This window comes from Pteropus medius, unplaced genomic scaffold, assembly GCF_902729225.1.
Source record: "Pteropus medius unplaced genomic scaffold, Ma_sr-lr_union100, whole genome shotgun sequence".
Lineage (NCBI taxonomy): Eukaryota > Metazoa > Chordata > Mammalia > Chiroptera > Pteropodidae > Pteropus > Pteropus medius.
Window position 1 is genome coordinate 3,623,950 of NW_024355206.1, and position 20,457 is coordinate 3,644,406.

Consider the following 20,457-nt stretch of genomic DNA (forward strand, 5'->3'; position numbering starts at 1 on the left):
CAACTGGCCTCTGACCTCAAGGACTCTGACTCCTAGCCATGGTCTTCCTGCCTATGAACTGGTGAAACTCACAGCTGGGGGAGGCTGGCCCCATTCTGTTCTGAGACTTTATTCCCAACTCAGCAGCTGGCTCTGTTGGGTCCAGGTAGAGAGCAGGCTCTAAGTAAACATGGAAACAGCATTTTTCTGGAAAGCCTCTGTAACACATTGGTGCTTCAGGCCCCCTGTCTAGGAGTCCCCAACAGACCGCGTTATGAAGTGGCATTTGCCTGGTCTGGCAGGGAGACAGAACTCTGCTCTCAGGCAAATTTTTTTTTGGGGGGGGTAATGTGACCCCATTTGACACTGCAGGCTGGCAAGGCCTGGGAAATGTCAGCTTACACTTGTTTCCACTGTTTTTAAGGAAGTTTCTTTGCCTTCAGTTCACTCGGCTAAGTGCCTGCTGGGAATGATGGTTCTGCTTCTGTTTCGCTGTGGCCGAGATGTATTTTGGTGCTGGAAGCAGCTTTAGAGCCCTGGCTTCCTTGTGACACAAGACCCTTTTCTGCAAACGACTCCCACTAAGCAAGGCTGTTCCACTCCCACATTCTTAAACACCCTTTGGATGGTTCCGACTCACCCGAATGCAGATTGAGGTAGCTTAGCCATCATGGGAAACCAAAGCTGAAAGAGAAAGAAGGGGACCTTACCCGAGGACCAAAGCTAAAATTCCCAGAAGATGAGGTGCGCATTTACCCAGAGGGCTGATACCTGGTGCCCTCTCCTCTGCCAAGGCCAGTCGTTCTCAAAATGTGGGGCCAGGTAGTGGGCAGCAGCAGCATCACCAGAGAGCTTGTTAGAAATGCAGACCCTTGGGCTCCTCGCCTCAGACCTGTTGACTCCCAAGTTGTGTTTTACAAGCCCCGCTGTCAGCTGAAGCTGTTGAAAACCACTGTCTGGGGCCTCCGCCCTCTTGGCTGGGATATGAAGCTCTATAGAGGCAGGAATGACTAAAGTTTGAATTCCAACCCCAGCATGCATCTTGGTCCTTCCCCAAAGCCTTCCTACACGGGAGTGGACTCCAAATACACAAGAGACCAGGGAGCTAGAAACAGACACTGGTGTTTGTACAACTCTTAGCTCCTGGTAAACGGTGCATCTCCAAATCAATAAATGGGAAAATCGGCTAGCTTTCTGAGAATAAGACATTGATAACCAAAAACATCAACACACACACATGAAAATCTAAGTAAATACTGAGGCAAGTAGAAGGCCACTCACTTATCTTGGCAAAGCCTGCAGAAGTCTTGAGAGGGCGAAGCCTTCAGTAACCGGCCTACCACCACGCTCCACAGGCCTGGCACTGCCAAGTGTTGTGACAGTCTGAAGGGCAGAAGGCGCCAGGCCCCATTCTCCCATGAGGATGGCAGTCTAGGCAGATGCCTTCACAGTGGTTCCCTTCGTTCACCCATCCACCCACCCACCAATCCAACAAATGTTGTTAGGCACCTGCTGTGTGCCAGGTCTTTTGGGCCAGAACCCAGGTCTGGGGCGAAGTGCAGACCTAAGCGAAAGATTGGAGGGAGTGGCAGGACTTGTGGAGTAGCGGTCCTTGCAGGCCAGCTGGGTCCCAATTCCCCTGTGCAGTACCCTCTACTTGAGCTGAAGTTCCTGCTATGCTCCCCATGGCCACTAGGCAGATGAACAGTCCAGGGCCCTTGTCCCCTCAGAGTGAGGAGGGTGGCCAAGTGGGGAAGCATTGCTTTCTGTTCAAGAATGGGGTCCTCAAGGTGGCCAAGTGGCTGTCCCCCTGCTTTATTCTCATTATGGAAATGATATACACCCCCCCACCCCCAATAAAGAGCTTATAAAAAGCCAGGCCATTCAGAAGAGTAAAAATTACCACTGTTAATATTTTGGTGAGCAACTTTTCTCTCTACACGCCCTCCCCTCCCAATACACTATAGATCCTGAGCCCAGGGGGCTGAAATGAGACCAGGAGCCTCCAAATTTACCCTTCAGGCAACAGTGTCCTCCTGCCTGAGAGGGGTAGGGACTGTTGGTATCACTGATGCAGGAACACAGTCTCTCTGGGACATCTTCAAAGCATGTTGACAGTTCTGTCCCTCCCCCATATACCCACCTGGGCCTAGGAGCCATCTAAGTCACTGAATCCTTTGTGGGATGGTGGAATTATGCTGTGATAACACCAAAGTTCCATCTTCCACAGCTTCAGGCCATAGGAACCCAGGCTTAGGCCCTCACCCTTGCCTGGGGCGGGGACAGGGGGACACTTTGCCTCCTCGGGGTTCTAATTCCCCTCTTATCCTATCCTCTCTACAGTGAACAGAACAGGGGCCCGGCCACCCACTACAACCACTGTGGGATTTTGTTCCCTCCCTTCTTCCTCTCCTGTCAACAGAGAACAGGGGTCTGGCTAAGGAAAGCCGTCCTGGGGCTGGGAAGAACAGGAGAAAAGAGCACAGCTTTCTAAAGGCCACTGGTGCTTGTCTTAGCTTTGGTGGTGCCTTGCGAAGCTGTACAAATTGAGTCCTTGCCTCACGGCAACCGAGGACGGAACCCATGGACTAGAGCCCCTAGCAGGGTCTGGTCAGAGCTTGAGTCCCTGAGCATATCCCACCAGCTTGCTTCTTTGAACCCTGAGACTACATGGGGCTATGGCTGTTGCACTGAGGGACAAGTGGCTGCTAGAGCCTCTTGGGGACTCCCTCCTGGCCTCTATAAAGGGCCCACAGGCTACCATCCTCTCTGCCCAGAGGCCTCTGCCAGAGTGGGAGCATAGGCCTCAGTGAACCCCATGTCTGCCACTCTGAGCTGGAGAGCCCGGCTGGGACTCTGGGAGCCTCCCACGGATAGGGTGGGCTGGGGAGCTCGGAGCAGCTCCAAGCTGTAGGAGGAGAAGCAGCAGTTTCTTAAGAAGAGCAAGGGGGCCTAGACCACAGCCTCGGCTTCCCCTTCTGGAGAAAAACCACAGCTCAGCTGTGCTGGCTGATAATTCTACAGCTTCTGTCCCTGGAGCCTGGCCCAAGGCCCAAAGTTTTGAGCAGGTGGGCTCTGGAGTTCTGGATGGAAAAAGTGGACCGGGAGAGGTTGAATTGTCCAGGGAAAGAGCACAGACCTGGATTCCTTGTAATTTATTGCCCAAACTGGAGCATTTTCGAGATTGAAAGGACACTGTTAACTATTACACCAGGGCAGCATATGTACTGGGACTCTTCAGGGCAAAACAAGATATATGTTACTCTATTTACTACTGCTTCCTAGCTGTGTGGATTTGGGCAATTACATAACCTCTCTGAATTCTGGTTTCTGTATTAAAAAGCCTAGTATCACAGGCCTGCCTCCCAGGGCTGGTAGAGGGATTAAAGGAGTAAATTAAATTATATGAAAGTTCCTGGAACTGCCCTGGCCACAGAGAAGGCTCTCCAAGTTTCTTCTCTGTCCCTGGAGATTAAGAGCAAGGACCTGTCGGCTCTCTGGAGTGGGTTCCCGTGGTGGGAGGGGGTGTGTACAGCTGGAGAGTCAGAGTCCAATCCTTCCAGTGCCCTCCAGAGGGTGATGGCGGGGGTGGGCCAGTGAAGCATCCTAGGCTGGAACTCCCTGGTGCACTTGTCCTCTACCCTCTTTCCAGGTGCCGGTGACTTCTGTGCCCACGGAGGGCCCCCACCAGGGCCCAGCCTGGAGCGGCTTTGCTTTCACTATCTCTCTGTGGCTGCCAGAGGCCCCAGTTTTGTTTCAGGGCAAATCCGTGTGCTTTTGTCCTCCTGAGACTGCCCTGTGTGAGGGGCGTTCTCCAGCGTTCTGGAAAGACTGGAGGCTGAACCAAAGGAGGCCGCTTGCATTTTCTGTGCCTGCTCCTGGAGCCTGAGAAATTGAGCAGTCAGTTCCAACCCAGAACTTTTAAAAAGAGCTGGGTGTGGGGCTTGGCTCTGCCACTTGACACGGGGCTAGTCAAAGGTCTCCAGACCTCAGGTTCCTGTTGAGGGGGCGCTGAGTCAGCTCTGTCCTCATGGCTACGGTGAAAGGCGCAGGTGACAGGGCTGTGGCTGCTCACAGTCTCTGCACTCTATCCTTGGGGCTCCCACTACACTGCTTCATCCATCTTTCCCATTGCCCAGGGAGTCTCTGGAGGCACAGTGGGCACTTCTAAGGTGACAGCTTTCTCCAGTGTCCAGGCAGATGAGGTCCTCAGTAACGGAATTAATGAGGCCAGAGCCAGGAAGTGACCCGACATCCGTAGCATCAGCTCTATGTGGAGGCTGCCTCCCACGTCTCAAAGCCAGAGCTGCTGTAGGTGGAAGGGTATGACCTTCTGCCAGATACCCTTGTGCATCATCAACTCTGCAAGGTGACCTCACGCTGGGGACATTATCCCAAGAGCCTCAACTACTGGCTACTTGGTCCTTCATTTCCTCCCCTAGCTCCGAGAAGGTTCTCCTGGCCACTCGAGTCAGGACTCACTCGAAAGATAGTTTCACGAAAATGTCAGCTCTGGGAGGCATCCGCAGTCTCCTGTCTAGCCAGTCTCCTCCATTAAGTGAAGAGCCCAAAGCCCCAAGTGGCCATGGGCAGCAGGTGTGCAGTTGCAAGGGTGGCCCCTTGGGGTGGGTGCAAGGTCCATCTCAGTACTGAGTCTCCAGGCAGAAACCACAGGCTCCCAGCCAACTCCGTCCTCAACGTCTCTGGCCCAGGCAGGGCCTCCTCAGCTTTATCCTCTTGAGTGAGGTCGAGAGAAGTGGGCCCCAAATAGGTCACTAAGATTACCTACAGCTAAGAGACAAGATATCTCCAAAAACGAGGTACTAGAGCTCTGAAAACAGGTGCCAAAATTCTACTTTAAGACTTTCTGGCCAATCAGCCTATTAATGGAGGGTGTTGAAAAGTAAGGCCCCCCAATACTAAAGGACTACACTAACATCTAATATATTCTCACCAACAGAGTAGCTGACCATGTTCTCGCTGATTGATCCCAGACTTTGAGATGTTATTCAGTGTTAACAATTCGATGGGCAAAAAAATGGCATCTCATTGCTTTCATTTATATTTATAACTAGGGAGATTGAGCATTTCCCACGTTTGTGTGCCATTTTTATTTCTTCTGAGAAGAGCCAATTCACATCCTTTTTTCTACTGGGCTATCCTTTTTTTCTTAATGATTTAACATCATTAAAGGATTAATGACATTAATCCTTTGTCATATGTTTTTCCTATTTTCTCTGTCATTTGTCTTCTAATTTCGTCTTCTGCAGAAAGTTTTAGTTTCATAACATCCCATGCATGTCTTTTCCTTCAGCTTCTGTGTTTCATGTCGTGCTGAGAATTTCTCTCACTGAGATGATTCAGCTGCTGCTTCAGACGTTCTCAGAAACAACAGCCACAAAGCTTGCAGTGGCAGCAAATGATGCTTATTCAAAAGAAAATGTTTATTTTAAAAATAAGAACTGTCACCCCAAGCATTTATTTAAATATTAATAGAGACGGGTAAAAATTACAAACGGTATAATGAAACTAACAGCTTTATATTCACAGATGGTCAGATGCTGACAAATAAGATATAAAATCTCTGTACATTGAGGTTCAGTTGTTATGAAAATGCATATGAAGGTCTGAGGAACGGTCTATTTACAGGCTTTGGTGGGGCCATGAGCCCCAATTTTCTACTGGCTCCTGATGCTGCCTGAGAACCACGCACAGCTGAACTCGGTCCGAATACACCAGAGGATTTAGTTTTAGAAGATGTCTTTCTGCATGTTGTGGACCCCCTAAAATGTGACAAAGAAAATTGAAATGTTAAATATAATGCAAAGTGGATAGTCTTCTCGTAACCTGACGGAGCTATATAACCCATGATTTTCCTTGGTCTTATACGTCTCTATGCATTTTCTGCCTCTAAATACCCCTGGGGGTAAGGTCAGTTTCCTTTACAATTCGAGAGGTAAAGGACTACTGCCCTTCAGACAAATGTGTCTCCCTAAATTGTCCAGAACTGTTTCTGAATTCTGTGACTTGAGACCAAACCCCATGTGCCTTCTCTCCACCCACGCCTTTCACAGCCTCTCATCAGACCCCTCCCTCCGGACAACACAGCCCAGATCCACATTCCCAGATCTGTTCTGACCAAATAAAGAAAGTGAGAGTACCTTGTTTGAAGGCCCCCAGTGCCCGGGACAATTGATACTCTGGAATTACTGTGCTTCACAGACCAGAGAAAGGGCCGGGTGAGTGGAGGTGGGGCAGGGCAGAGCTGAGCCTCTTCCTGTCCATGCCCAGCCCCAGCTGGGGGAAGGCTGCAGACGTGGTTCCCTGGGGAGGCCTGCTGAGTAGCTCGGGTCTGGCAAGTCTCTGTCACAGCCATGTTGCCAGCACCTCGCTGGCTTGCCTACACTCCTCCCAATTCCGTACGCTTGCATCTCCCACTCAGTGCCTTTAAAACTGGGGAAGAAGCTCCGCCCAGAGCCTATTACAAAGTCCTTCCAGCACCTCACTTCCCTCACTGACCTGGAGATAACAGCTATGTTTTTCCTCCCCCCAAAATAAAATGGAAAAAAAAAATTCATAGGGCTGGCATGTTTATAAGGATAACAGCAAGCTGCATTCTCTATAGAAGCCTTTTTCCTACACAACTATTTCCTGCTGCTTTGTAACTAGGCTGAATTCATGCCCAACACTAATTCCATAGCATCGGGGTAAGCAAGTGGCCTACCATCTCTGAATTCAGGGGCCACCACTCTGTGTTAATGACATTCTGGTGGGGCTAGGTGAAAAGCGGTTTCTCAACATTGTTAATCTCCTGCTTCAGGGCAGTGTTACTGCAGAACTGGCAGAGATCTGCTAAATCCACAGAGAAGCAGCCCTAAACTTCCCTACCCTGATTTCCTGCAGAGAAATTAAGCCCCGAGCAAAAACCTGTTTATGCTGATTTACAGAATGAATCTGCCAGCAGCAGCCTCCATCTCACCACGCCATCCATTTTACTCCCACTTAGAGAACAGGAACACAACTGGTTCATTGTGTGTTATTCTGAAGATGTAAAGCTCTGAGGGCAGGGTGGAGAGTTAAGGACCCTGGCAAAAAGCCACAATTATTCTGTCCTTGTGCAGAGACTCTCAACCAGGTGAGCAGAGTGGAAACTGTGGGAAACTTCAGTGGAAATGAGGAGAGTGAAGCACTGATACAAAGAGGCTGTTACAAGGGTAAAAAAAAGTTACGAAATTTACTGGTTTTTAGTCAGCAGGGATTAGAGAAGAATTCCATCGTAGATATACAGGCTAATTAAAAACTAGCATCAAAATTGGGACTGTCTTTGGAACAAGTGTAAGCTTTCCTACTTATTAGAACAGGTTCTAGGCCATAGGGCAAAGTGCTTCACTCTTAAAAACAAAAGTTGTGAAAACTGAATAAGGGAGCCGATGGCAATGAATAGAACACTAAAATACGGTTTGCTCTAACAAGTAAAAACGAGACAATCATAATCATTTTTAAGGAATCGCCATGGACAATGTGCAGAAATGTGCTCTGGGCAGGTGTGGGCGAGTCAGTGTGCAAGACTCCCTGTGAAATTGAGACCAGGTTGGGGACAGCCCGGCATAAGCCTTCCTCAGGCCAGACCTCAACTTCCTCATCATAAACCCCAGGGGGCTGGACTCCTACTCTGTGTGGGCTCCTAAGGAAATGAATATTTCCCAAAACAGAGAACTAAATGAAGAAAATAACATGTCTCCACTGAAGAACATCTGCTGGTCACTTGCGTATTAAAAACCACAAAATTAAACTAACATTTACTAATGCCTGTAATTTCTGTACCATGCAGAAGGATTAGCACATACAAGATGTTTGTTTATGGAATTAACAAGAAAATGACAATCTGGTAACATGTGCCTTCCCCTCTCTTCCCTCAATTTTTCCTTTTTATTAATCAGAAGGAAAGAGGTAGAAAAACTGCAAAAGAAAAACACAAGGGCTTGCAGGAGCTCACTGAGGACTTATTTCCCTTTTTCTGTACGCATTTCTGTGACAACCTGCAGTTATTTGAGGGCCACATTCTCCAGACTGATGGGATGGTCACGATCCTGCCAGACCTTACCTATAAGGTAAGGACAGAGGATGCTCTTGCAGAATACAGGAAAAGAAACAGTGCCATATGAAGAACGCTGCCCAGATTATCACCCAGGACCTGACAACGCTATCTTTGTTCCTCCTGGGTATGCAGATAGCGCCCCATAGCAGATGTATCCCAGCCCAGGGGGCAGGCACGTGTAGAAAAGGGAAGATGGAAACCATTCACACAGCCCCAGAGAGGCCCGGCTGACTCATCTTTTGGTTTTCCTGCTGTGGCCTCCCCTGTGCTGCCCTGCAAAGGATGGGAGGTGGGCTCTCCCTAGTATTCGTGAAGGGCCGGGGCTGGAGGCCTGTAGATTCTGCAGCAATAAAAGCAGTGTAGCAAGTACTGATGAAATCATAAAAGCAAGGAGGAAGCAAACCTCTTTGCTTATTCAGCTAGTATGTAGTATTTTAGGTGGAAAAGTCTCTTAAGAAGAGCAATTATCAAAAAAAGGCTTTTTTCTAAGTTAAGGTCAAAACTGGAGAAGTTTTTACAAACTAGAAAACTTTAGTGATAATCAACTCAGGAATAAGTATTTTAAAAGTCTGAAACAAATGTTTTTGCTTGAGATCAAACCTTAACAATCACTCTACTAATTGCAGAGGCAACAGTTAGCGATGGTGTATTTTAATAAATGCTTCAATGCAAACCGGAGCAGTTATACTTCTGTACTCTTCTCCCTTACACATTGCAGAACAGGTCTCAAAACTTACGCTTTTGTCTTGAGATCACCGAAACCACTTTTTCTCCTTTTAGACCTGTGGGAGGCTGGCATCCTTTTCCTCTTTCTTTCATTTCTGGCTTTATTTGCAAAGTAGTGAGAAGATATGGGTGTTTCCTCATAGAACTCCGCAGAGCTAATTCTTCCAGTCCCTCTGCTGCTGGATGGGCTCATTCGTGGGGAACTGTCCTCAGCTACAAATGGAAAATTCAGACACTTACTGGTAATACCCTGCTGGTCCCAGTGCTGTCAGTCTACATGGAGACGCACAACACAGGAGACAGTTCGGCCGACACCTACCTGCTTTCCTGGCGTCTTCTTGCCACACAGACTTGACAATTCCGCAAGAACTGATCATTTCTTTTTTTACTTCACAAAGCCCCAAAGTGCTCAGTGACTATTTATTTTTTAAAGCAAGAGGATCAGAATTTATTTAAAAATATGTGATACTCTTTAACTTAACTAGAGATGTCAGGTTTAACTCATACTAGTGTGTATGGCCTGCATCCCTGCTACTGCCTGGGCAGTAAATCCTGTTAAGTATAACGCATTAAATAAATGCCAAGCTGAAAAAATAACTCAGTATAAGAGTAACATAACCAACTACGTTCTGCACCTCACCTTTGAACAACAGTTACTTTGTAAATGAGTATCAGAAAATTCTAGACATTTTATTCTTCAAAGACAAAACATCTCTTTGCATAATAGTTGTGAACATTTCACGTACAAAGCAGGAAAGAGGTCTGTATGAAAGCACACATTTCCACAAAAGATGGTCATTTTCACAGGCATTTACATCCCAAGGCACGCAAAGAACATGAAATCTCCCTACAGGTCAACAGTGGTCCATCTCCATTTTCTGAAGGAAGGTATTTCCTGACTGGTCTGGTTCACCCACGGGATATGCTGCCTGGTAGGAAGAGCACAAAGGACTCTGTCCCCCTAACACTGGTTCACAACAATGGTTCATGCAGGGAGGCACTACAGCTGGGGCGAAGGGCGCTGTCATACCAGCTGTGTGACCTTGGGGACATGAAAAAGCCTCACCCATTTCCATCTGTGAAATGGGTGCTGTGAGGATTGAGTGATACAAAATAGGCAGAGCTCTTGGCACAGTGCCTGTGAGTAGTGGCAGCGACCATTACCACACTGGCTGTTTCCACAGAGCAGCCCTGTCTGATGTGGGAAAATCCCTTCCGAACAAGTTACTGTACTAGACAAACATGTTCCCACTGAGAGAGTGTCAGTGTAGCCAAAGCAAGGCTTTCAACAGAATAATAACCATGCACAGGAATTTAGGAAAACCCTACTTTTCAGCATTTTGTTAATGGATAAAAAACAATTATGAACAGACAGGACTTGAAACACATGCTCACTCATTTCTCAGCCTGTTTACCATTACCATTAGCCTCTAGAAAAATCCCCCACGGTGGTGCCTTACAAAAACAGGAAAAACATTGATCTTAGCCTGTTGAGTCTTATCGTGCAGCAGTATGTTAGAGGAGGCGATGAGACTTTTGCACCTGTCCTGTCTCCTACAACATCTTTCTTTGTTCTCGATTTTCCCTTAGTCAGTGCTTTCTGTAGCTCAGTGACAAGGTTTGTAATTAGAGGTCTTCGTGACAGGCCTAATGTAACCTTTGGGAACATCGGCTAATGATGACTCACTTGGGCAGAGTCTTTCAATGGCTGATAAGATCATCTAGCAGTCCACGTTCATTCTTCCAAAATATCTAAACTCCACACTTGAATTTTATCTTTAGACATGCTTGTCAGATATCATGTTCCTTCCTCAGATAAGGACACTGAAGCACAAAGAGGGTGGTTATTTATGGCCTGCCAAGGACCACAGAACGAGTTGGTGGCAGTCCTGGGATCTGCACCCAGTGCTCCTGACTCCTCGGGCATTTGCCTTAACAGAACCACCAACTCCTGGGCTAAAGGGTCCCCCTTTGGGTTCTATTAGGTTCAGTAGCTGGCATCACCCAGGGACCTAAGCACCAGTGTCCTCTAAGAGGTGCCTGGCACACCAGTGGGGGCTGCCCAGAGCGCTTGAGTGTCAGTGTGACAAGGTGTAGGAAGCATGAATACAACCCGGTACCCACAGAATTCTAATCTGGTGAGATGCATCACTTAACATTAAAACAAGCTATTAAAAAATACTTATTTGGCTATATACTGAACCTGGCAATGTCCACTCAGAGTATTTCTGTAATACTGGAATCACTTCTGCACCATATTTTTCCAGTTTGTCTTCAGTAACACCATCAATTTGAAGCAAAACCTCAGGATCGGAAGATAAAGATTCTGTGCATGGACATAAAATTAGGAATTTAAATTACCACCCATAGAAAACCCACTGAATTCGTGCTCATTCATCCATTCAGCACATGTCTGTTAAGTGCCAACTAACTGCAGAGCACTGGGCACATGGGCTAATTTTCTACAAGGCTGTTGGTGCCAACAGAGGCGGCAGACAGGCCCAGAGGGCAGGAGCCCATCAACCAATTCCAGCAGCAAAGGTGTGTTAAGTCAGGGCAGAGAAGGGGCGAGAGCACAGGACGTGGAGGACACCAGAGGGAGGACCTGTGCAGCGTATCTCAGAGTTTAACCAGACCTTACTCTGTCCTCACAACGAAGACCATGGCGAATGCATTCATATTTCCAGCTCCTCTAGACTCGTATATCCTCCTCAGAAAGGAATTTTTACATCCCCCACAACCCAGTCCCATTCTTCCCTGTCTTTCTGCATGTGAGGTGAAGTGGGTATTCTGACTTTAATGAGTAGGCCATTGAGACTTCTGCATACAGACTGCATCAGTGTGGACAAGCCTGACATTTTAAAGATCACTCTGGCTGCTGTATGGAAAATAGACTGTAAGGGAAAGAGTAGAAACTGGGAGGCCAGAGGAGCAAGCGAGGATGCAGTGAACTAGGATGCAGAAGTAGAGATGGAGAAAAGATTGATTCGGATGTGTTTTGGAGGCGAGTCTGTAGGAGTCGCTGATGCACTGGCTATGGAGAGTGAGGGAGTAGTAATTCCTATGTATTAGCCCTGGGCAAAGGGTGGGTTTCGAATCTGTGACTTTCACATCATTTCTATGTTTAAAAGAAAAGGAACAGACCTGTGGGACAGACCAGAAGGTTTAAGGAGAGGGCTAGTGGAAGATAAGTGAGAAAGGCAAGTAGAAATGCAGATCCTTGATAGACTTTGCACTTTATCTGGAGAGCTGCTGAAGTTTTAGCAGAGTTTTTGAAAGATTAAAATGCATATCATGTTCATCTCTCGAGTTAAGAAGAACAGTTAAGAAATCACACTAATAGCTGAGGAACAAAAGCCTACATTTCATCAATTCTAAGACACTTTTTCATGGTTTGGCTTTCCTGTGGTCAGGATATATCTTACAAGTGCTGATGGCTGAATGGTAGCTGTACTGCGGTTGTTACTGCCTGTGCACGTGAGAACTTAGTCACAACTACTAGTACTGTCAACATGTCTACAGTGTGACTGCAGTGATAGTTCCTTATTTGCTGAGTTTAAATGTCACATGAAATGTCTATCAAGAGACTAAACTGTGATTAGTGTTGAAAAAGTAACTGTAAATGCAGAAAACCTCAGAAACAGAGTAATGGGGAATAAATTTGGCATTAATAAAACAAGTATCTGTTTTTGAGGAAATGACCACAATTCCATAGTTTCTTGCAAGCAACAACCAGTGCTTTACATGACTTAAAAAAAAAAGATGCCTAAAGTGGATAAAGCAGTGTTACATCTGATGTGTAAACTTCCGTTGACACTTCGTGCTATTATCAAGAACACATCACCACCAAATCAGAATGGGTGACAGGGTTTTGATTAAAATATTTGGGAAAAGGGTGGAACACACTAAAAAGGTTGTATCACTAACATTCTCAGCAATATGAGGAAAAACAAAGACATGGACAACTGAGTCAAAAAATTATTCGGAAGAGTCAGGCTTTGAACGTGAATTTTTACAAGTACCTAAATTAACTCACTTTGATTTTATGCATTCTTCATGTGTGTGCAGTTATATATGATAAAAATCTGTATCTAAATAAGTCAAAACAATTTTTTCAATACAAGCACTGTTAACAGTTTAATCAGCAGAATTTTTTCTTTCTTAATAGTTCATAAAATAGATGGCATCTTAGAGTTGATGAAGTACCATAATGACCTGTGGTGGTAGGAGAATAGAAAAGAGAGAAGGTATTGATTATGAAATTTTATAAGGAAGACCATGGAAGGTAATGTACACTACTCAGTCAACTATGGGACAACTTATTTTCCAGAGACTTTACTATTAGAATTCTGGCTGAACTATCTGAAGTTATGGAAATAACTCAGGTCAGCAAGTATTTGTTAACTAAACACATAGAAGTGTGCCAGACCCAGATTCAAAGAAACATAAAACATAATCTCTTTTCATAAGGAGATTATGTTTTAGCTTTTCATTGCAAAGACATTTGTACACAGCATAGCTAAACATCATAAAAGCAGGCAAAAAATGGACACAAAATCATTAAGTGACATCTGGTGCTCAAGATTGCAATTATCCATATTCTAACATCCAGCATTAGAGGAAAATATAAAATTAAAAGCATAAAATTTGTCTAAATAACAAATTACTGTATATATCTCACAGAGTATATTTTATGTCAAGAATAAGTTTAAATTGCTTCTGAACTTTCAATTTAGAGGTTAAATGAAAATAATACAAAAGACCGATATATATTTATACACTTAAGAAGTTTTTTAGCAAGATTAATTTTTGGCCTATTAATTTATGCCACGTAACAGATGACTCACACACACCTACCTGCAAGCTTCTTGAGAGTAGCAGTGTTAAAGATATTAAAGTAATGAACACCAAAAACTTTTCCCAGAGCTTTGCAGACTTCTGTAAGTTCTCCAAGACATTTCTTAACCACCTCTTCCCTCTGAGACACCTTAGTCACCAAGGCTTTTTGTTTTTTAATACTGCTGGAATTTTCCGTTTCCATAAAGTCTACCTTTGTGAGAGAGAAAGAGATCATCAGAGTGGGTGTATGCATACTTGCATCCAAATAGAGGCTTTACTTAATGCTTAACTGTGTATTTTTTTTGTTTGGTTTTTTATTTCTGTTATGGCTCTGTCCACCTTTATACCTTAAAGGTCTAGCAAAGACTAACTTCTTGATAAATGTTTATTTAGCAAACAATTTAGTGATCTGATAACCCATTAAATTCATTTTGACAGGTATTATATTACTTGAGTTCAATTTTAAGATCTCTTCCCAAATTAAGAGGAACAGATATATTCATATAGGACAGTATAAATAAATTCAGCATCCAGAAGCTTTGGAAAAGACAGTTTAATTTGTGGTAATATGTTTTTGTCCACTCATTGTGAAATAATAAAATAAACATTTAAAATACCGTACCTTTAAATGCCCGTTTAGTACAGTTTGGGCTTTACTTCCAGTCATCACATAGGCAATTGGTTGGTCGTTGGCATTGATATATAAGTCTTCATCCAAGATTTTGTCGAGTATCAGCTTTTTAAAAAGTCTTTCGGCATTGTGTCGTGAATACGTAGACCCCTTTCCAAACAACCCTGACTGAATTTTTGCACTCTTACTCCCTGGGGAGAAGGTATAAGAAGTTAGATCAGTAAATGTAGGTACATCATAAACCTCTAATAGGAGAAGCTTAAAAAGTAATTTATGGGTAGGTCTGGATAAATGGAACAGAAAAATCTACTCCACAGGAAAACCCATGGCACAGATACTCATTTCCATAAAATGAGAATATCTATGAGTAAAATTCTAAAATTTCTATGGTTCTATGTACTTTTCCTCACCTTTTTATAACACGCATTTATGAAAAACAGCAGCAGATTAAAGTTTATCATTTTGGATGTTGCATTTATAGCTTATGAAATTATATCAGAGCAAAGAAATCAAAGAAAGAGTTTATGTAAACTTTTAACAGCTTCACATCACTGTGCTCCATTAGGATAACTGTGTATTACTAATCTAGTTACAAAAAAATTTTGACGATCAATTTTATAAATACTATCTATGGTTCTATACTGAGATCACCACTCGTTTACAATCAAAGTATTTAAGTCCAAACTCTTTGTCATCCTCACAAATGAAGCCTCCAGAAATTCCAGACCAAAGTACACTGACTGCACACTTCCCTCCTCCCCTTGCTGGCTGAGGACACCACACTGGGCTGGATCTCTGGTTTCACATCCAGCTCCTCTAATTACTAATGTCTGCACTGTAAACACTATTTTATTACAACAATCTAGTCAGGAAGCCTTGTGACACTGATGATCAGAATTAAGTTACTTTGTAAAGCTTTAGCTCTATTTTAAGAGGTCCAAATAACTACATTATTATAAATTTCAGATGATTTCTGGTCATATATGTTGAATGATTTAAGTTGTTCTTTCAAGTGATTTCTATCCCTGAATGTCACATTACAGGACTACTGCTCTGGTAATGGTGAGCTGGGCGATGTGGACCAACCCTGGAGTGAGGATAACTAAGAAAGCTGGAGGAAACAGTTTTCTTAAAAACATAAAAGAGCTAATGAGAAATGAAAAATGTGTCATAAAAATGTTTGATTTAGTAATCTTTTTAGGTACCTAAATGAAAGGTAGAATCAGAGATACAGTTAAATGTGTATTTAAAAGACTATTTAACACACCATGATTTACAATAGAAAAATATGCCCTAAAATAAGATCATTTAGATACGTTTCATCACTATGCTAAAATATAATTAAAAACTACTTGAAAATAAAAAATTAAGAAAATGCTTATATCTTGTTATGTAAAAATGATATATGTACAATATGATAAATACGTGATTGTGAGCAAACACCCATTAAAATATTAGCAGTTATTTCTAGAGTTATTTGTATTTTTTGATTTTCTACATATTGCAATGTAGACTGATTGTGTATCACTCTTATGCAACATTCCTCTGTCCCACCTTGCCCTCCCCAGCCTCACTTCCCTTTTCCAAGACAGCTTTTGATTTCGGTCCTTGTGGTTACCTCCACACTGAGCCCTAACCCTTGCTGTCATTCCACTAGCCAGGCACCACCTGACATTCATCTATTGACCATGCCCCAGCTATGAAAGATGAGGCTTTATCTCATTCACATCACTCTTGTCACTTTACCCTGCCCCCAGTTTTGCTAGTTATATAATACTGGTTCATCTATTCAATAATTCTGTAGCTTTAGATGGAACCGCTGACCACTCTCCCTCCACTCTATGTAGGTTATCAGCATTCCAGGCCTTCTGTGTACTCCTTTCCTTTATTTTTATTTACTGTATTTTAATTTTTATGTCATCAAGATTAGCACCTATATCCTGTCCTGTTCTCTAACCATGTTTAAGGCTATTCGTTGACTTCAACCGTTGTAGCTAATCAACGGTGTTTACGACAAGTTTGACTTCAACCGTTGTAGCGAATCAACGGTGTTTACGACAAGTTTCCTTCCTCACTTGGAATGTCATCTTGTACAACCCTAAGAAAGATGTTTACTGGATCTAGACAAATGGATTACTTTTTGGTAGATCTTATCAATTACTCAAAATTGTGTAATAATTTCCTTTGTTTTACATTGGACCTTGGCTCTCCTGTCTATTCTTTCCCCTGGAGTTTCTAAGTGCCTTTCTCCTTTTTTTTTTTTAAGAAGTAATATTTGTGTTCACTGTCATCAGTAAAAAATTTCATTTCTTTATTCTTATACTTTAGTTCGATTTTGCTTGGGACCCATTTTTCTTGACTTTCTGTTACAATCTACACAGAATGTTTACTAAACCTGCCGCATAGCTGTGTTTCTGGGACTTCTTCTCACTGGACCCATAGGTCACTTCCTTTGTTTATGATGTGCACTCACTTTCTTTGCCTTCTAGTCTCCAGGGTTGCTGATATTAATCTGATGCCAGTTTGGTTTTGGTTTCTGTTTTTGCATTCCAAAGCTTTCGAGATTAGTGATGAAGGGGTCCAGAATGTGCCATGGTGATATAAAAATCTCTTACCTGCCAGATAGCACAGATCCCCTAAAGAACTCAACTGTCATAAATCCCCTCCCTGGGAGCCACCAGGAAGACTGAGTCTTATCACTGGAGATGAGAAGTCTCCACATCACATTTAAATAGACGTTGCCACAAAAGCTATCATATCTCCCTCCTATCTATTCTCTTAAGGGCCCATTTATCTTTCCAAAAAATCATTTATCTTCTAAGTGTCCTTTCCCCTCTCATCCTCCCCTGTTAAGATGGTACACAAGCCCCAAAGTCTAACTGCCCCTCTGAGTTACATTTTTCTGTGAACTCCCTTCCATACGTGATTAAATCTGTCTTTCGCCAGTTTAATTTGCAGGCCCCCAAATACTAAATATAACAGGGTAGAGGAAGTTTTTCATCCCCAATATCTCTTTAGTCTTGGTATTCTTAAATCTCATCTTATAAAGCATCTGATTTGGCATTCAGTGGGCATTTTAATCTGAAAGCTTTTTTCTCTTTCACGCTGGGAAATTTTCTTATATCTTTGGTTTGATAATTCCCTCTATTTTCCATTTCAAAAAATTTTTCAGATTTCATATCTCTTAAGAACTGATCTATGTTTTTTCTCTATTTTCCATATATTTTTTTTGTTCAGGTCTTAGACTTCCTAGACTTTATCTTCCAACATTTCCACTAAATTTACTGTCAACCATTTAAAACTTTTAATAGTTATTTCTCATTCGTTTTTCTTTTCCATAACGTTCTATTATTAGCTATTGTCTATTTTCTAAGTTATCTCTATCCCCAGGGTCAAGTACTCCACTTATTCGGTCTTTCTCTTGATTGTCGATTTATATAAAACCTTCAGGGTCCAGGTTAAACTTTTTAGGTACATTTCCTCTGTTATATCTAGATCTATTTCTCTCCAAATTCCTCCCATGAATGGGGATATCCAGTTATCAGGTTTGCTTTAGAGTAAGTAGGTGGGACCAGACTTTAGGTGGGCTGCGTGGCCCTCAAATGCCACTTAGGGGGATCTGGTCTCTCAGTTGCCTTTCTTGTCTTTAGGCAGTTTTATAAGTTCCAGAATCAGTGCCAGGCTGGTATTCTATGCAGTTCTTCTGTGGGCATACTCTTTTAACTGCCCCCTCCTATTTTTGCGTCCCCTGCTTTCACTCCCACTCTCTGGACCTCGAGACTTTAAGCATACTGATAATAGGGTTTTGCCTGGTTGATAGTCCCTCCTCTGCTACAGTTCTCTCCTACATTTATTTTGCATTGTGGTTTACTGCATTTAATTCCACTTGTCAATATGCTTCTCTCCATTTCCTAAAAGATTTTAAAAAACTCTGTACTCTGATGATGGTCTCTCTCTGGTTCTCCTTGCCATTATGGATTTAATTCCTCAATTTACTTCCTTACCATTATTTTAACAAGGGCTCAAGCAAAAAAAAAAGAGATACTTTTATGCTCATGCTGCCATCTTGAACTGAAAGCCAGTCAATGGGTAATTCCCTAAGCAAGTTATATTCCACTCACTCAGATGAAACTGTATAAGCTTTATGACTTTTTTTTGGTATGTGAGAACTCCTTATCCTAGTGACTTATAAATTCTATAACAATAATTGGCATAATTTGTTAAAGCTGATTTTTTCGTTACTTGAAAAGGTTTTACTCTGAAATCCTTAAGTTCTGCAAGAAAATACACAAAAGAGATTTTTTCTATGTACATAATGAATTCTTTAGATGTTCAATTTCAACGGATACAATGGGAACAGACGTTTTATATATATAACAAATCAGTTGACTTACCCAAGAAAATGTCGACAAGCATATTCATAGTAAATCTCCCACAAGGACCTACATGTTTTATATTTCTTGTTCCTTGTGATGAACTATGTTCTTGAACAAATCTTATAATGTTTTTTGTAACATCAGTCACATCTCGTGTCTTATAATCCTATAAATAAAAAGAGATTACCTTCCACTATAATTAAGATAATGATACCAAGATAGCTAAGGTTTAATTCTAACTGTAATATTAAACCATAATAAACTATTTTCAGACCAAAAACCAAGGAAGTTCCAGATGTTTATTATTCTTTTCTAAGTTCTTATATTAGCCTTGTGTCTAGAACAATTAGCACTCTACTATATCTATTTTACTATGTCTCACACACATACATCTTGTTTTTCAATTATCTGATAGTACCTTAAAGAATATTCTTTAAAAAAAAACAAAACAAGAACCTTCATACTTCCTTGAACAGTGCTCTGTCACTGAATACTGAATCCCAGGATGAAAAGCAAGCAAATTTATGAGTTCTAATCTCTTTTGGGCATTTGGTGTCACAGTCAATTCTTTTTATTATTTTCTGTCCGTTCCCTTTCTCATTCCCCTCAGGTGTCTCCAAACTCTGCCTATTTTCTAAAGCCCCCCATTACTATGTGATCTCTCTGCTTTAATCTATCGTAGTTCTCTATGAACTAATATTAACCACCTGAAGTTCTCAAAAGCTGTATCACAATTTTGTCCTTCTAAATATGCAGTTAGTTCCTCCATCTTCTAATCCGTTTTTCATCTGCTATATTCCAATAACTTGAAGACTATTAGGTTTCTTGTCTTACACAAATAATTAGTACTAATTCTGAGGTTCTATCTATAATCATCACGAAAGAGTGCCCTGTCACTCTCTCCGTCATCCCTGCCTTACTTCTTGGTGACTTAGCACACAGAAATGATTCTTCTATATCTTGGCCTTCAGCATCTTAATCTCCTCTGCTGCAATGATCCTGTCTTCCACATACCTCGGCCACTCACTCCCATTGTCACACCCACTACCTTTGCCTAATTAATAATGGCAACCCTTCATTCTCTGACCACTACCTCCTACCTTTCCAATTCACACCATCTAGTATTTTCACTCCAACAGTCCACTGGAATTGCCTATCCACTGAACTTCATCCTTAGATGTTCTAACTCAGTTTGAATTCCACAGCCAATCATTACACTACTGCCTTTTATAAACCTTCAGCTGCCTTGCCCTTAGGTCACTTCATCACATTGTCTGACAAAACGCATTAGATGCAGTTCTCCACCATCCATGCCTGTACCTTCGTAGCTGAACATGGCTTGAGAAACACATACAACCACGTTGATGGTTTGCACTTTTAATACATGGCCATAAACCTCAAGCAGACCCTTAATGCTACCAGGTAACCATCATACATCCTTAGTTTTTCATAAATCAAATTTTATTGGAACACAGCCATGGAAAATTTATGCACTTATGTTTATGTCTGCTCTGGGGCTAAAACAGCAGAACTGAGTAGTAGTTATGGCAGGGATTACGATTCTAAGGCCCCAAAACTTAAAATATTTACTCTTTGGCCCTTTAAGATAAAGTCTGCTGATCCTTGTCCTAGATGACTGTGTCATACTTTCTTCTTTCTGTTCAATCCCTTCTCTTATCCTGACTATCGGCTGACGACCTTGCTTCCTACTTCACTGAGAAAACTGACACAATCAGAATGAGAGATTTCACAAACTTGCTTCACTACACCTACCACCAGCATCTGCCCCGTATTTTCTCATCTTTCCT

At 42.7% G+C, this 20,457-nt stretch overlaps 1 protein-coding gene across 2 annotated transcripts in view; it reads right to left on the reverse strand.

The window, feature by feature from the left end:
- Positions 1 to 3,118: 3,118 nt before the first annotated feature.
- Positions 3,119 to 20,457, reverse strand: part of BLM (BLM RecQ like helicase) — a 61,201-nt gene continuing 43,862 nt past the window's right edge. The window contains exons 17-22 of one of the 2 annotated variants that reach the window (XM_039858155.1): positions 18,668 to 18,815; positions 14,265 to 14,464; positions 13,661 to 13,853; positions 11,007 to 11,129; positions 8,815 to 9,016; positions 3,119 to 5,762 (exon numbers count right to left, since the gene is read on the reverse strand). In XM_039858155.1, coding sequence (XP_039714089.1) covers positions 5,585 to 5,762; positions 8,815 to 9,016; positions 11,007 to 11,129; positions 13,661 to 13,853; positions 14,265 to 14,464; positions 18,668 to 18,815 — 1,044 coding nt within the window. In that variant the 3' untranslated portion in view covers positions 3,119 to 5,584. The remainder of the gene's footprint in view (positions 5,763 to 8,814; positions 9,017 to 11,006; positions 11,130 to 13,660; positions 13,854 to 14,264; positions 14,465 to 18,667; positions 18,816 to 20,457) is intronic. The other variant, XM_039858156.1, reaches the window with a different exon arrangement.